The sequence below is a fragment of the Salmo trutta genome, chromosome 1 (genome assembly GCF_901001165.1).
Source record: "Salmo trutta chromosome 1, fSalTru1.1, whole genome shotgun sequence".
NCBI classification, from domain to species: Eukaryota; Metazoa; Chordata; class Actinopteri; order Salmoniformes; family Salmonidae; genus Salmo; species Salmo trutta.
Window position 1 is genome coordinate 22669129 of NC_042957.1, and position 18149 is coordinate 22687277.

At 43.4% G+C, this 18149-nt stretch overlaps 1 protein-coding gene and 1 long non-coding RNA gene across 2 annotated transcripts; one reads left to right on the forward strand and one right to left on the reverse strand.

The window, feature by feature from the left end:
* Positions 1-3820: 3820 nt before the first annotated feature.
* On the reverse strand, positions 3821-7485 carry LOC115188402 (uncharacterized). Its single transcript, XR_003876409.1, has 2 exons — positions 7397-7485; positions 3821-4136 (listed from the first exon to the last, which is right to left on the reverse strand). It is a non-coding gene; the product is annotated as an uncharacterized LOC115188402 (long non-coding RNA).
* A 266-nt stretch (positions 7486-7751) lies between these two features.
* Positions 7752-17856, forward strand: LOC115188324 (prospero homeobox protein 1; the record flags this gene model as incomplete). The annotated part of the gene is given in 3 exon segments (XM_029747133.1): positions 7752-7888; positions 11568-13652; positions 17749-17856. Coding segments are annotated over 2 exon segments (2127 nt in total), but the record flags the coding sequence as incomplete, so codon positions are not given.
* Between the last annotated feature and the right edge of the window lie 293 nt (positions 17857-18149).

Sequence of the window (18149 nt, forward strand, 5' to 3'; positions counted from 1 at the left end):
CTCCAAATTGTTGTTTAATGTTTATGTCCAATGGCCGATGAGCACCAATACATTTTATCTATATTTTCTCTTCATTATTTCTCTTCATATGACAAGGATTTAAAAGGATTTGCCAGTTGGTTTTTGACTTGATTCATGATGATGACTGCTAGCTAAGATTGTGAAAGTATGATGTTGACATGATCAGTCCAATCAAAGCTACTGTACATATAATGTGATTTGATGTCATTTCTGTGGCCAATGACCTTGAGCCTTCTTGGAACAGCACTTGTAATATAACTCTATGGCAGGACCCAAAGGGCTGAAATGTTGGATGTCTACCCTTTCTAAGAACTTAAGCTTGGTGATTGCGTAAGGTCCCCATGAGTGACAGAACACTGAGCCAATCATGGTGCAATGCTCCTATTTTCTGCTGGCCCGCCCCTCCACCACAGAAAGCACTGAGCTAGGCTGAAACACCTGCATTTTGTAGCTGCCTTACTCAATATGTATATACAGCTCTGGAAAAAATGAAGAGTCCTCTGCAAAATTATCAGCTTCTCTGGTTTTTCTATTTATAGGTATGTGTTTGGGTAAAATTAACATTTTTGTTTTATTCTATAAACTACTGACAACATTTCTCCCAAATTCCAAGTAAAAATATTATCATTTAGAGCATTTATTTGCAGAAAATGACAACTGGTCAAAATAACCAAAAAGACACAGTGTTGTCAGACCTCGAATAATGCAAAGAAAATAAGTTCATATTCATTTTTAAACAACACAATACTAATGTTTTAACTTAGGAAGAGTTCAGAAATCAATATTTGGTGGAATAACCCTGATTTTCAATCCCAGCTTTCATGCGTCTTGGCATGCTCTCCACCAGTCTTTCACATTGATGTTGGGTGACTTTATGCCACTCCTGCTGCAAAAATTCAAGCAGCTCGGCTTTGTTTGATGGCTTGTGACCATCCATCTTCCTCTTGATCACGTTCCAGAGGTTTTCAATGGGGTTCAGGTCTGGAGATTGGGCTGGCCATGACAGGGTCTTGATCTGGTGGTCCTCCATCCACACCTTGATTGACCTGGCTGTGTGGCATGGAGCATTGTCCTGCTGGAAAAACAAATCCTCAGAGTTTGGAAACATTGTCAGAGCAGAAGGAAGCAAGTTTTCTTCCAGGACAACCTTGTACGTGGGTTGATTCCTGCATCCTTCACAAAGACAAATCTGCCTAATTCCAGCTTTGCTGAACCACCCCCAGATCATCACCGATCCTCCACCAAATTTCACAGTGGGTGGAGACACTGTGGCTTGTAGGCCTCTCCAGGTCTCACACCCACTGTGAAATTTGGTGGAGGATCGGTGATGATCTGGGGGTGCTTCCCTGATTGACGGGTCGCCACTGACAGAGTAGCTTTGACGCACCATGGAGCCACACACAGAAGCAGTGCAGAACTGGGCACTTAAAATGCCTTATTAATGGTATGGTTTACTGTCGGAAATGGTTGATAATGTCTTTGCAACCTGCAACAGGCCCACATAGGAAAGCCATGCCACAGGCAAAATAGTTTTAGGTCCCACAGACATAATATTTGTTTAGCCTACCCCAGTACTGCATGGTAAGCCACAAACGTGATCTTTTTTAGTAGTTGACAAGTGAGAGGTCAACACAAACAATGTTGGTCATTCCCGTGGGTGCTGTGTGTGTTTCAATGACACTTTCTCTTTCCCTTTCTCTCTCTTTCTCTTTCCCTTTCTCTTTCTCTTTCTCTTTCTCTTTCTCTTTCTCTCTCTTTCTCAGAGGAGGGGATAAAGGGAGAAGTGATGACAGAGAAGTGCTGAGGGGGCTCTTTGTCTTTGAGCACTATAAACCTCTATCTATTTCATTGTGTCATTGTTTGTTTTAAGGACGTCGGCTGTGTTTAATGTAGTTCCAGGGCATTTCAGAGCGTGTCTCTGCCGAAGCACCTCCAAGGCGCGCAGTGGGCTTTGGTCGGTCGGCTCAGTCCACTGCCTGCCTTGCATAGATTCTCTTTGATTTAGCTCTCCCTACTCTGATAGCAGTTGTTGTGTTCCCGTATTTCATTTACTTTGTTGATATATTGTTCTGCATTTCAAGGTTAGGCTAAAGAGACACTCTACTGTGCGCTTAAAAACTTCCTGTAGTGCCACATTTTGAAAACCAAAATGGAGATGTCCGTTTGTAATTCTAACTGCGGTTGTGGCACATACAACAGCCGAAGATGTAAAGTAGGCCTTTGTAAGACCAATTAAGATGTTTAGAAAATATCTGCAGTTTTAATGAGGGTTTGACTGAAGCCATATTTGTTTCAGCTTCAGTGAGCTTTTTTTTAATTGCCTATTAATTCCAAGATATGTTTTCTGAACTGAATATCATATTATACAAATAATATGACACACTTCTCCAAATAGGAGATTGTGTTTCTATATTTTTTTTTTATTAGGCTATATCATTCTCCACTACTTCTTAACTCTTATCAACAGGTATATGTCAAATTATTTTGTGTGTGTGTGTGTGTGTATGTGTGTGTGTGTGTGTGTGTGTGTGTGTGTGTGTGTGTGTGTGTGTGTGTGTGTGTGTGTGTGTGTGTGTGTGTGTGTGTGTGTGTGTGTGTGTGTGTGTGTGTGTGTGTTTTTATACAAAATATGACTCATTCCTCTAGGAGAAGAGTTGGAGAGACATCAGATTGAATTTTTCTGCATTAAATGGATCTTGTTTACAGTATCCAGCGATGCAGTCTAACCCTGCCAGTCAGTCAGTCATCAGGAAGAAAAGGAGAGGGGCATCACCAGGAACCACAGTCTCACTGTCCTCGTGCCATTTATTCATAACGTGGATGATCAATTTGACTAGTCATTGTGGGGAAGTAGATTCATCCTTTAAATACAGAGGTATAGGTTGTGTTTACACAGAAAGACCAATTCTGATCTGTTTCCCAATTATTGGCAAAAGATCTGATAGGTCCAAATGCCAATTGGCAAAAGATCAGAATTGGGCTGACTGTGTAAACACTGCCTATAGAGTACCACAGTACGAGTCATAATAGCCATAAAACCTAGTGGTCAAACAAGGAAATGTTTCCAATCGTTTTCCCACCATTCGTTTTTCCTATAGGGGACACTTAATGTAAGGGCTGTGTTTCGTGTAGGCTCGCCTTGGTGGGATGTTTTGAGAACCGTGTAATTGTCTCTAGGACAAGGTGACTTTTATCAATATATTTGCTTGTATTTACCCCCCCAAAAATGAACGCTAATTAGCAGCTAATGTGGCTATCATAAAGAACTACAAATGTCATGATGATCTGGAAGAGACTGCCGAATTGAGGCAAAGGTAACAATCTCTGGATTAACTATCTAATGTTAGCTAAATGTAGTAATTCATAAATTGTCTACATTTCTTTAAATGAACAATTCTTTGAACTGTCTTGTGCAATTATTTTATGGAGACAATGCTTGCTAACAAAGGTGTCAGCTAGAGTTGACGTGTGGAAGCTTGCAGGGATTTGTAGTCTTGCACGATGTCTACTTTGATGCTAATTAGCATTTTCGAACCTGAGAGTAAATAGAGACTATATTGATAAAAGTCACCATGTCAGTGAGAGATTTACATGGTTATCAAAATGTCATGCCATGGTAAACCTATTTTAAGTGTTTTTTTTTTAAATTCCTTATAGGAAAATAAATGGTGGAAAAATGATTGGAACCATTTCCCTGTTTGACCGCTAAGTTTTATGGGTATTATGACACCTCCACTGTGGGGCTCTACTGACATAGATAGTAACCTAATCATCCTAATTTCCAAGTACAGTTTTCCTCTTTAAGTAATATCTCTTCCTCTCACTGACTTTTCTTCAGTACAACACATAACATCCACATGAATGTTTTTCTATTTCCCTTACGGAGCCATCATCATCATCATCATTGTCACCTGCAGGGACCTGGTTCTCTAGTGAGCGTGTCTCTGATTACACTTGAATACATCAAGTCGTAAGGTTGTGCATCCTGTTGGGCCTGGTAAGAGTGTGAGACGCCTACTCATTCCCAGCGCTCGCTGCCGCCTCTCTCCTGCTCTCCTCTTCTCTTTTCTCCTCTCCAAGCGAGAACCTTTTTATCCAGGGACCCCGAGACCTCTCTGGAACAAAACAGCTTTTAGTTTTATACCTCTTTCTCTCTTTCTCTCTCTCTCTCTCTCCTCTCTCTGTCTCTCTCTCTCTCTCTCGCTCTCTCTCTCTCTCTCTCTCTCTCTCTTTGCCTGTGTTTTCACAAATAGCACCTCTTTTCTCTCTCTGTCTCTCTCTGTCTCTCTCTCTTCTCCCCCCCCTCTCTCTCTCTCTCTCTCTCTTTCCCTCACTATATCCCCTCCATCACTCTCTCCTCTGATTATTTTTCTGAGAACTGTGTCTTGTGAAAAGCGTGGAGCGTTCTGGTCAGATAATCATGTCATTATCTGATTGAGAGGTTTTTGTAAGCATCATTGCTTAACAGGCTACTTCCACATGTACTTTTGTCTGTTTCTGTTGATGGACCTCCTTATGCCTGTTTCTCAAAACCTGCATGCGTTTCCCAGAATAATGTCATCATAGGTAGTTACCTGGGAAATCACATTGCACTGTCTTTTAGTTTGTGTTATACAGATCTGAATGTAGGCTCCTTGCTGGTTATAAGCCAGTTGGTATTGATAAATAAAATGTACTTATCATTAAATAATTCAATAATAACAATAGCCATACAGTTAAATAAAAAAATGCTTTGGTATGTATAGCAATGTGGTGTGAAAATGATGTCTGGTAAAATAATAGTATCATTAATAATTATAGTGATACATAATAATAATAATAATAATAATAATAATAATAATACACAAGAATGATGATAATAATAATATTAATAATAAATAGCAATAGTAATTAATAATCCTTATTGTAATTAAATCAGCATCCAAAATGTTTCTCTCTTGAGACCCGTTGTTGGGCAAAATGAGTAAGGAGGGAAATAGGCCAGTGACCCATCTCAGAATTCCTGCCTGCCTGACTTGTGCGCGCGCCTATTACCAAGACCAGCCAGCCGATTATAGTTTAAAATGTACGTTAATAAAACCTCTGGGAGAAAAGCATGTTTTCATTCTCTCCCTTAATGCCTCCTCCCGTGTTGATCCACCAACTCAATCCCTAATAAATATGTCAATAAAGTCACCCATCAGCGCGTAATGCGCCGCTTATCAGCCGTGGCCATCAAGGTGGTGATGCGGCACACTCGACAGAAAGGGAAAAATTTGTTTGAAATAAATAGTGTTGATCCATCTGGAATGGACCGAGATAAGAGGTGCCAGTGTTAACGAACACGTTTCCGCTACACCTCATCCGAGTCTTCCTTTTCCAAACACAGTCTATTTAATGTCCCGGCCTGTTTTTCCATGGAGCGTACGCACCGAGGGCACCGTGGGGAGATGAAGCCAAATTAACTGGCCGAGTTGGGGAGCGGGGACGGGACACCTGCTTTGGAAAAGAGACTCCAGACACTAAAGTTCGCTGACTTCATTACAATTTATTCACCCTCAAAAACACTTGCTTGCGACATGGAAAAGAGACTCGCCTTTCCTTTTTGGCATTTGACAGAAAGACATAGGAAAGTCATAAGACTTCTGATTAAGCACGTCGGAATCCTGTTTATGTAACGGATAGTTCGTTTTATTATAGCAGGCATAATGGACTGAAAAAAGTGGACTGTAACTTTGCATCTAAGGGTTTAAAAACAACAGCTGTAGCTCCATAAAAATAGGTGCAATTTATATTGGATTAAAGATAGCCCAGACACACCTGATGAGTAATGTTTCGTTTCATTAACATTAGGACTACATACTACAAATACTACTACTACTAATAATAATAATAATAATATGTTACACTTATGCTATGTTTAAAACTCCTCTAGAAATAGAAATTCAGGCGACATAGGCTACATGTAGCCTATATAGGCCTGCACATTGACGCTAACCACATTCCTGATTCCTATGAAATCGTATTAAGAATGATGTTAGTGTATGTAACAGTAGGAGTAGAGTATAATGTAGAAGTCTATAACGTCCATTTTCCGTTAATGTTGCAGAGTGACGGTCATGGATGTTCTTCCTCCACAAAATATTATGCATAACGAGGAGCCTGCTGAACATTTTTCTAACATACGACTCAATAACATTAGAAATCGTGTATCAAATGAAACAAGAGCCTGATTCTATTCACACATTTTGTGTACAATGTATATATTCTTTAATTTAGGGAGGAATCTTATAATTGTAATTCTTGAATACGTACGGAACTAGGGATAACGACAGAGTGTTTTACAGAACACCGGTTCAAATATCTACTACAAACATGCGTGAAAATTGTACACTGAAATATAGGCTATTAATCTAAAATATTTCGAAGTGAATAACATGTCTGTTCAATTGACTAGGTGCTGATTAGTTGTTACAGGTGTCTCGAGTTCAAATATGCAGAAGGGAAAAAGTAAGGCTTAGAATTCCAAAGGGAATAGTCAAATCTGTGCAAACTAAACGCCTATAGGCTACTTGCCTGAATATCAAATATAAAACATGAAATGTGAGGATTATAATTTAACATCTAAATTGATCATTTCAATGCATATAACGACACAGACTGATATTTGCGTAGTTATAAATATAGTATTAATATGCAGTGAAAAAGAGAGATGGAATTTTGTTTAAATGAATCTCACTCTGTGACCTGTGAATTAAACAAAAGTTAGGCCTAACACAAACTCGCATTTGAGATGGCTCCAGCCCGTGTTATCAGGCAATAAGCTAATAATCACACACGGTTTGACATTCCATGATATAATGTAGTCAAGCCTTAGCATGTTGCTCTGTGGTCGGTAAATCAAACGAGGGTAGTGATATATCGACACCATGCCTTTCTGAGCCCCCGCGCCCAATGCCATATTAAACCCCTGGCCTCTGGAGACGCACGTATCCAATACAGAATAGCCTACAAATAACACGCCAATGTTCATATCTTATCGTTGTTACAAGCATAATGTTGCACAAAACAGCCATACAAACTCAATAAGCCCAATTGAGATATGACAATGGAATCTCTTATTGAATGGCAAACTTGGGGGAAAAATCTAAATGAAAAGTTGTTGCGTAAAATGAGTGCGAAATGTGTGTTTTAATGGATACCTTTTTACATTCGTTCAAACGACATAAACACGTATTCGTGACATAAAATCTTAATTCAGTGTCTTAAAATATGAACCATTATCAAATGTGCACAACAATATGTGCATAACATGAATGTTTATGCAAAACATTATTGACAGAATCACAAAACGATAAGCCACTCCAAAATGATATTTTCTTACATATTCACTCACTGATTTGTAAAGAAAGTGATAAGTAAGAGTTTTTTTTGCCTGTCGGAGTCCCATTCCTCGGTCAAGTTTAGTGCGTTGTACTCCTCCCGGACCCGATGGACAGTTCTTATTGGTAGGTACGAACCGTTACATCACCAAGCTTATGACGCGCCGTCTTCCTGTTTCCTTCAGCTGTGTCTTAAAGTGAATCTTGTTGGTGGAGGAGAGCTCGAGCATCAAAGCTCTGCATCGCGTGCGCCTCGGAGACACACACTCACACCAGCTGCTACGACATCACCGCCACAGTCTTTCAGTCTCGAGAGGAGAGGATAGAGGAGAGCGGCGGAAAATAGCTATTTTATGTCTTTTTTTCTGTTCTACGCGCACGCTTATCACTCACTTTACTCTTGCTCTTCCTTCCCCGAGCAATTATAATATTCAACGTCTCCCGGGGGAAGAGTCCATATTCACTTTCAGCAGTAAAAGGAGCTCGCTTTTCTCTTCATCTGCGGGGTAAGTAACCTTGTCCTCAGATACCTCCCTCTTGTTCTTTTGCGTCGCGTGCGCTCGGTGGGCGGAAAAAAATAAACAAATCAAAATGATAAACAGCGGAATATATTCTGATGAAAGACAACGTTACCTTTACGATATTATTTGACTGAATAGTTTTTCTTTCACTTAAAGTGTGACAAAGATGCGTAATTTTTATGAAGGTGATGTGTGGATGAATTTATTCTTCTAAATCGCTGGCAGACAGATCATTTCTAACTTTTAAAAGTAAGTTACTGTCTTTTAAAGTTTGGTCAGTTTTAAATAAATGTTTTTTGGCATATAAAGACGCTCAAGGCTGTCTGAGTTGGTTTGATTGGATCGAAGACTGAAGTCTGTGTTATCTTTTCATCTGTGTCGGCTGCACCAGTCCTTTTCGTTGGCATATGGTCTTTGTTCCGATAAACGTTTTTCTTTCATGTCTATTCTTATTCGTCCAGTGTTATTTAGTAGGAACGTATGTGTCGTTTCGATGTAAACAAGCTTGGCTTTATCGTTTTTAATATCTGAAATATAACATATCAGATAGGCCAGATGTGATCTACTCTTTGAATGTTAGCCTATATACATGTTTCAGTCAAATAGGTGCATGTAATGTTTCCCAGGTATAGTTTATTGTAGTGCGCTCGCTGCTTGAGTTTATGGGAGTGCCAAGAACGGTAACATTTTGACGGGGGAAAAAACGTCCCAAGTGTACACTATGGAGACAACAGGGATATTTGGCACAGAGGCGCACAACCCGTCACCCCGCTCTCACCATTTTTGGTGCCTAAAGTCTAGCAGGCCTTATTGTTGTCATATTTAGAATTTTCGGTCCTAGACTTGCTTGAATAGGTTACTTTGCTCTGTTACAATTCCAAAGGGGTTATGAACTTTTCTTTTAGTTTAGTTTTGTCCTTCACGGTGCCCCGTTCTCACTCTCTCAGAGTTTGAAAGATCCTGGGAAAAGGAGCGAGGGGGAGTTAAAAGGGCTGGAGAGACGAGCATAGCTCATTGTTCAACTGCGGTCATATTTCCTTGAAATTGTTGAAAGGTCTTCCAAGTGATAGACTGCGCATGGGCAATGGGGGACAGGTGCGCCGTCGGAAAAGACAGGTGCTGGCGGCTCTATTTTGAGCGATAACGACATAGCCCATTGTTAAGGTCTTGTGGCGCTTAAGTCAAGGTTTTCTTGGAGATATATCACCCTTGTTTGCACTTATGGAGATGGATGGTTAGAGAGAGTTGAGCCAGAGACATTTATCAGACTCAGACAAAGACATGGTTTTATTATAGACCAAAATTTGCTTAGTCTGTGTAATATATTTCCTTTTCTTTTGCCACAAAATATGTCAAGCTTTCCGAACCTTTTTTCTTTTTCCTTGAGCTTCAGCAATAATGTGCTAGTTTTATATATTTTTGTATTTCAACATAAGTTACTCCATCTTACTGCTTGTTTTTCTTGTGTTGCTTAACAACACAGTAATAAGACTATCTCAAAAAGTTTCCATTTAAAGTGGTGTGTGTGTGTGTGTGTGTGTGTGTGTGTGTGTGTGTGTGTGTGTGTGTGTGTGTCCATGCGCATGTGTGTGTGCTTGTGTGTGTATGTGTGTGTGTGTGTATTAGAAAAGAAAGTGATGCTTGATATGCATGGTTAATATGGTATATATGAAATTGTCATATACTATAGGTGATTCATAGAGTCCCATGTGAAGATAAAGAATTGGTTACTTTATAGATGGGATGGTCAGAAAGTCATACTTTTCCTGTGGCCCCATTTTCAATATCCATATCTGATTGGTTTAAGAAGATATAAATATTTGTTTAAAAAAAATTCTTTGTCTCTCAAAATATGTCTTGACATCTCATCTGACAAGTGACAGTATATTTGCATTGTCAATTTGATTGTACTTGTACTAAAATCTTAAATAGTATTTGACAGATTTTAATGTATAGATTTGAATGCATGTTCTCTAGTAAGAGATCACACAACCTTCAACCTTCAAAAACCCTATTCACCCAATACGTATGTTATTAATATAGATATCCTATTAGATTGTCTCCCTGCTGTTTCACTTCAGAATTACTTTAGTAGTGTTTCTGATAGGATCCGGGTTTGAGAAAAAGGACTCTCCAGGATGCAGTCTGGTTGTCTTGCACGATATTGTCTATACAGCTACTCAATAGTTGAGATGAGGAATGGGAAATAATATCATAAAATAATTCTCAAATTTCATACAAAAGTTCTTTTTTTTTCTCTATTGACAGTGAATGTTAATTCATTCTGTAAATACACTGAATAAAAGTCCCTGACAAAAGACTGCATGCGTAGCTGTCAGCCGATGCTTACATAGCAGTACTGATGCTGTCTGGATTGCGACAAAATGTTTCCTTTCATAAAGGCATTAGGTTTTTGTTAGAGCGCTTTAAGTTGCTCCTTGGCAGAGTTGACCCATGTGACCCGTTCAGTAGAGTAGAATTAACCAGCTTTGCTAGATGAAAAGACAAGCAAAAAGCCATAGAAGTGAGCCCCTACTGGCACAAAATCAATAAGCTTATTTATCTGTATTTATGTCGTTTTTCTATGATTGTTTTATTTAAGATTGTGATATTCTGATTCATTTGGCTGGAAGAAGCTCCCCTCCAGAATAGCTGACAGTGCGAGTGTGAGTGTGTGGATTCGATCAGGGTGCAATTTAAGAAGCGGTCTGGAAATAGGCTTTATGTTTATGGCACATTATGATAAAAGTACTATAACACTTGCAATAGCGTGTGATATGTGGTTTGGATGAATATAGTTATTGTATTACATACACTTAATTAATTGCTTTGGATATGAGCATCTTCTAATCTAAAGTAATAAAATGTAGCCTAAAATGTAAATGACGTAGTGATGACTTTAGGAGAGGAGATTATAATTAAGACAGCAACAGTTTACTGTGTCTTTATGGCATTCTCAATCCAACCTCAGCCTTTCTCTTTAGTCTATGACTTAATGGTTTTCTGCACCGGCTTGAAGCGCACAAACATGGAAATGAGGACAAGTACTTAAATAATTATCATAATGTTATGCAGCTTTTTGTTGCGTGGGAACTGGTTCAGTGTTACACAGGCAGGCAGCGTGAAACAGGGGACAGACAGGGGAAAATGTAGGCTGCGTCTGAAATGGCACTTTATGCCCTATATAGTGCACTACTTTTGACTAGAGCCCTATGGCCCCTGGTGTTAAGTAGTGCACTATTCAGGGAATAGGGTGCCATTTGTTAGGACTTTGCCCTGGAATGCAAAGACAAGGCCTAGTTCTGACCCCATCACTCCTGCCTTCTGCTCTCTCTTCTCCCTACAGTCATTAGTTATGTTGTCTAAATGGAATCATGTAGTCGACAGTCGATGCTGCCTGTCCTTAGGTATTCTAGTCTTGAGATAAAACCGTATCGCTGGTACATTTTTATACAGTGGAGTGATGTTATTCTCTGGAGCACTGCTATTCAATTATTTCTAACATTCTTTGGTAGTAGGAATATTAGGTCTTTATTTATTTATTATTAGAAAATATATTTAATGTCAAGTTTTGATATCAGACAATATAGGTACATTTTAAAGTGAATGATCCATCCCCTTCAATGAATCAATACATGTTTCCTTTCTGTTTTCTTGCTGCCAGGTGTCATTCAGCAGCGGTCCTAGAGGAGTGGCTTTGTGGGATATGGCCCAATAGCAGCAGCCCGTGATGCCGGACCATGACAGCGACTCCCTCCTGAGCAGACAGACCAAGAGAAGACGTGTGGACATCGGTGTGAAGAGGACCGTGGGCAGCACCGCCGCCAACACAGCAGCAGCTACAACCAGCGCCGACATCGCCTGCGCCAAAGCAGCCATCTTCAGTGCCATGAACTCTCTCAACTCCCACCACCACGGCTCCGACGCAGACTCCACGGACTGCTCCATGGTGCAGCCACACGGCCCCACTGGGGTCGTCACAGCAACCGACAGCGACTCCAAGTCCAACGTGCTCCGGAAGCTCCTGAAGAGAGCCAACTCGTACGAAGACGCCATGATGCCCTTCCCTGGTGCCACCATCATCTCCCAGCTCCTCAAGAGCAACATGGCCAAGAATGGAGGAGGAGGAGAGAGAGGAGAGAGAGGGGAGAGAGGAGAGAGAGGGGAGAGGGGGGAGAGAGGGGAGAGGGGGGAGAGAGGAGAGAGAGGAGAGAGAAGAGACGGGGGGTTCCCCGGGTCGGGCCTCTCAAGTGGGGGTTCCGAAGCCCCCCAGGAGGACGCCTGCAGTAACTCGTCTCAGGACAGCCCCCAAGAGTGCCTCTCCCCCTTCGGCCGCCCCTCGGCTCTGGGCGCCTTCGACCTGGAGCGCCTCAACGATGAGCACCTGCGGGCCAAGCGCGCCCGCGTGGAGAACATCATCCGAGGCATGAGCCACTCGCCCAGCGTGGTGGTGCCCGCACGCCATCTCGGAGAGCGGGTCCGTGAACGGGAACAACGTGAACGGGAGAGGGAGCGAGAGATGGACGGGGACAGGGAGATGGAGATGGACTGCCCCCCACAGCCGCCTAGCCCCAGGGGAGAGGTGTGCAGCCGGGAGAACAAGAGGAAGCAGCGCCTTCCCCAGCAGCAGCAGCAGAGCTTCACCCAGCTGGTGTGCCAGCGTAAAGAGCAAAAGCAGGAGGAGCGCAGGCAGCTGAAGCTGCAGCTGGAGGACATGCAGAAGCAGCTGCGCCAGCTGCAGGAGAAGTTCTTCCAGATCTATGATTCCACCGACGATTCTGAGCACGACCTGGCTCACGACCTGGGCAACATGTCTGAGGACAGCGCCGGGAGGTCCGATGCCGGGGGAGATGACCGGGCAGACCGCTCCGACAACGAGATGTCAGACCTGGACCCAGGACACTTCCTGGACCGGGCCAGGGCATTGCTCCAGGAGCAGGCCCTGCTGGCGGAGGGTAACAAGCCCAGGAGAGAGGGGCTGGTCCGGGGGAAAGGTCCTGGTCAGGGTCCTTCCTCCTCCATGCACCATGCGGAGGGCAAGCAGCTGGCTGAGACGCTGAAACAGGAGCTCAACTCAGCCATGAACCAGGTGGTGGACACAGTGGTCAAGGTGTTCGCCAAGCCCCCGCGCCCCGCACCCCCCCAGGTCTTCTCACCCCTCCCCATGCCCCCAGAGAGGTTCGGGGTCAACGGTGAGGGCCCCAACTTCCACACAGCCAACCAGCGTCTGCAGTGCTTTGGTGACGTCATCATTCCCAACCCCCTGGACTCGTTCGGTGGCATGCCCATGCCTGGCGCCAACGACCAGACAGAGGCGCTGCCCCTAGTGGTGAGGAAGACTCCGACAGAACACCATCACCAGTCCTCAGCTGTGGGTGCCCACGGGGGCCACCACCACCCTTCCCTGCACCCCTCCTCCCTCTCTGCCTCCATGGGATTCAGCCCCCCGTCTTTCCGCCACCCCTTCCCCCTGCCTCTCATGGGCTACCCCTTCCCGAGCCCCCTGGGCCCACCCTCCGGGGGATACCCAGGGAAGGACCGCTCCTCCCCAGACTCCATGGACCTGTCCAGGGAGACCACCAGCCTGCGGACCAAGATGTCTTCAGTGCATCACATGGGGCACCACCACAGGTCGCTCTCTCCCAGCCACCCCGGGAACACCGCAGAGGGGCTCTCCCTGTCCCTCATCAAGTCAGAGTGTGGAGACATGAGCGACATGAACGACATCTCACCATACTCAGGCAGCACCGTATCCTTCACCACACTGAGGGAGGGAGGGAGGGATGTGAGTAGGAGAGTGAGTTAGAGACGCTATAGATGGGATACTTGTTCATCTTAGATATTGTTATGACTATTGCATATTATTGCTAAATCACCAAACTTATTGCTTTTCCTCTTCTCTCCAAAATGACTGTAATTTGTATTATTATATCCCCTTCTCTCTTCAAAGTGGTTAAATGCACTCTAGTCACCTACGTATCACTTTACCATTGGTCAGATAATGTCTCTATGACATTTCTAGCCCTGATTCCCATTTGAAACATGACTGAAAGAGACAAAAGATATAGCAGGCTGAAGTTGAGCACAACGGCTGTCTATAGTGACTCCTATAGTTTACCCCTGTGTGCCCCAATCATGGCCTGCAGATAAAGAGCTAATGTCCCTATGGGAGGATCACATTCACCCTACTGGGACTGGAGCCTAAAAGCCTCAACTAATCCCTTCAGTTAGCCCCTTTCTCCTATATAGACCTGTCTTTACATACACCTTTCACTCATGAAGCTTCCATAGCACTTATTTTGAGTGATCTCCATCCCTGATCATTTAATATCTATGCTGTACATCTATGGTGACCTATGGTTTAACAGACTAGCAACTAGTGAGAATTGACCGTGATTACATTTTTTTTTCTTGTCTGAAAGCATCTAACATTGATGTTAGGGTATAGCTACTGTATGTTAGTGTTGGTGTGTGTCTGTGTTGTGATCGCCTCAGGGCACGGCCTTTGTGTGTGTGTGTAGGAGATAGGGTTTGCCTGAGGACTCAGTAAAGATGTGTATTTATGGCCACCTGTGTTTCCTCATGTCTCTTATCATCCCCACATTGTAAAAAGGAACAATCGGCGTTGTTGCTTTTCTCTTTTCTCCGTTTCATAAAGATCTGTCAACAGCCTGGGGGGCCTTCAGCTGTTGCTTGGCACCCAAATACTCCTTCTTTTTTTCTCTCTCCCTCCCAGTCTTTTCTTTTGAAGCGGACGTTAACAGGTGTTTTCGGCGAGCTGTTTGCCTTTCATTACGGCACCTTGTCTTGTCTTCTGACCCAAGAGTTAGCGCTTCCCAGAGATCTATAATCATCTGCTCTGTCGCTCCCAATGGAGGGATGAAGAGAGAGAGAGAGAGAATCAGACGTGGGAGGGAGGTAGAGAGAGAGAAAGAGAGAAAGAGAATAAAACAATTTAAACAATAACCACATAATCCAGATGCTGTTGCTTCTATTGTGGTGGTAATTATTTGGGGCCATTAACAGATGTACTCCCATCAATGGAAAGAATAGTTAGAACAACGCGGCCATGTGTTACACGTTGTTTTCTTCCCATCTTTGGTTCATTTCACTGGTTGGGTGTTGATTGTTCACGGCAGTTTTAGAAGTTAACAATAAATGTTATTTTTTATGACTTTGACTGTGGGTCGTACTGTCTAAAGTGACAGTTGGTAGTCTTAATGCAATAGTAATAGCGGTGATAGAAGTCATTGTAGTACTAGAACTAAAGATGGCCCAGATTGTCAGACATTTTTTGGGGTGCGTTAAAGTTCACCGGCGTTCCGCAACGTTGCGCAGCAGATGGCTGCCATCAATTTCCTCATTTGTTCTCCGACTCTGAGTATCTTGTCCTTACACCTGGAATGAAGAAGTGAACCATCTATTTCCTCTCATGACTTTGGGGTTTTGGGGAAGTGCTGTAGTGAATGATGATGTCTTGTCAGATGTGCTCAGATAACACTCGGCCAGCTGGTACAAGGAAACCATCATGGCTAAATAATAGCTGTGTGTCACCCCAAGTCCAATCACTATTACATTTGCAAGCTGTGAGAGAAATAAATTCATCAAGAGAATCATGTGTCTGTAGATCTATGTGACTTAAAAATACTTTATTTCGTTATATATCAATGTAATCTCTTGTAATGTTGTGATTGTCCTTAGTTGTGAATTCATTTGTATTTAGAAGCGAGAGCGTAGTAGTCTCTTTGGGAAAGCCCAGTCTTATCAGTCTGACAGCTGAAATCCACCTTGCCATACTTGAAGAGAACAGCCCTATCCCACTCTGCCCCATGTCTCTTTCTCCTCTCTCTTTTCTCTCTTTTCTCTCTTTTCTCTCTCTCTCTCTCTCTCTCTCTCTCTTTCTCTCTTCTCTCTCTCTCTCTCTCTCTCTCTCTCACTTCTCTCTCTCTCTCTCTCTCTTTTCTCTCTCTCTCTCTTTCTCTCTCTCTCTCTCTCTCTCTCTCTCTCTCTCACTCTCTCTCTCTCTCTCTCTCTCTCTCTCTCTCACTTCTCTCTCTCTCTCTCTCTCTCTTTCTCTCACTCTCTGAGGGGCCATTGTACCCCTCGCTCTTGAAGCAGATGGTGTGGTGTGGAGAGTGGAGTGCTGCTCTTTTGGCCAGGCCTGTTGGAGTCGGGCTACCCTGCCAGGGTTCTCCCCATAGGCCCTCTTCCCTCCCTCTTTCCCTCTCTCCCTCCCTCCTTCCCTCTCTCTCTCCCTGCCTATAGATGGCTTCCATACAGCCCTCTCTCTCTTTCCTCTTCCTGAGCCAGCAGACAATACTAGGCCTGGAGGACCTGATCCATGATCCAGCTTGGTTCACGGTCCCTGGTTTTTAAAGGGGGGCCCTGGGTAACCCTGAAGTCAAGGGCACTCCCATCTCCCAGCACATACCTTCCTTGTCAAACACATGATTCTTGAGTGATTGTCATGACACCCCATTATTGAGTGTAGAAACAGTATCTAATTAAAAGGTGCAACCATAGCTATATAAATGTGCAATCCACAGTGAATCGGTAGTATGGCATCGTCTTACATACAGACTTACAGAGTAGCCCTTTCATTTGCGGTTCAAGAGATAATAGTTACTACTGATTGCTTCTGCTCAAGGAGAGAGACCTTTTTAATTTGTCTCTGAGTTTTATTTGTGCCCCTCCCCCCCATCTCCTTTCAATGTCTTAGCCGCAGATTGATATCAGCTGAATTATACGGCTGTTAATTCACCGTGGAAATGGTTTGGGCCAGTCCGCAGCGCAGATGTGTTCCAGGGACGCAGCGCCCATCGCTGGCTGGGTTCACTGCCTTGGCAACCCTCCTCCTCCTCCTCCTCCTCCTCCCTCCTTCTCCTCCTCCTCCTCCTCCTCCTCCTCGTCCCGAGGTTTGGCAGCACTAGGGAGGCTGGAGGCTGGAGGAGGAGCAGGGAAAGGAGGGGGTTTAATTGAGGTTGGAACAGCTCTATCGCTCAAGGTGCCCCCCCCCCCCCCCCAGACCACCACCACACCCTCTTTTCTCCTGAGACTTCCCTTGGAAAACCTTGGTCTCCAAAATCTATGATGTGTGTATTTTAAATGAATAAGGTCTACAGCTCTGTTATAGAGAGACAGGGTTGTTCCTTTTAGACCTCGCTTTCACATCAATATGAAGCCAACATCACGTCAGTAGCTCCTGTCTTTGGTTGGCATATCTTATCGCCAAGCCATTAGGCTCCTCTCTCATAACCAGTGTTAACTGCTTTCTTTGTCTGTGATATGCAAATGTATCCTTTTTTCTTCCTTATTTTGGGGTGGAGGTTGGAGGGGTATGATGGGGAAGAGGGAAAGGCGTTTGCTTACTTTGACTGTGAAATGAGCTCCTTATGTAAAGGCTACGGCTGTGGCGCTGGCCAGCATTTTATTTACCGTAACACGCTCACACCTAATACAGAGAGGATGCTAATCTCAAGCAAATGGCTTGGCCTGGCTTCACTCACTACTCCCTAATAACTAACAACTCATTTAAGATTGGCCCTACCTTACTCCAGTGCTATTGCTAATCTAAAATAATTATTGTGAAATGTATTAGTTTGGCCTATATCTACTGTAGTCGTTAAGGAAAACAATTAAGTGACTAATTATTGTACATTAAAAACATGTTAATTACACATATGTTACATATTAAAAACACATAAACTGAAATAGCAGGGGTTTTAGGTCAAGTTGCGTACCATAGCTATATGACTACACATTAAGATGCTTTGCTAGGTCGGCCATTTTAATGACTATTTTCCCTCCAAAAAAGAGTACATTTCTTTGACGGCGGCCATGTTCAGATTCAGGAGGGTCTCTCCCCCAACCACCTGAAGAAGGCCAAGCTCATGTTCTTCTACGCCCGCTACCCCAGCTCCAACATGCTCAAGATGTTCTTCTCCGATGTCAAGGTGAGCCACACCCAGACACCCCAACCTTTCACCTCTCACATTTTCACCTCTGTCGTCATGGAAAGGAGTAGAATTATGTAGCCCCTAAAGTTGGATTTGGGCACTGATCCAGGATCAGATTACCCTCCCCCAAATCCTACCCTTAATTATTTACCCAGGGGTTATGGGGAGATTTCCGTGAGGGTAAGCTGATCCTAGGTCTGTGCCTAAGGGCGGGTGCTACCTGAAGCTCAACATCAAATCAAATCAAATGTTATTGGTCGCGTACACAGTTAGCATTTGTTATTGCGAGT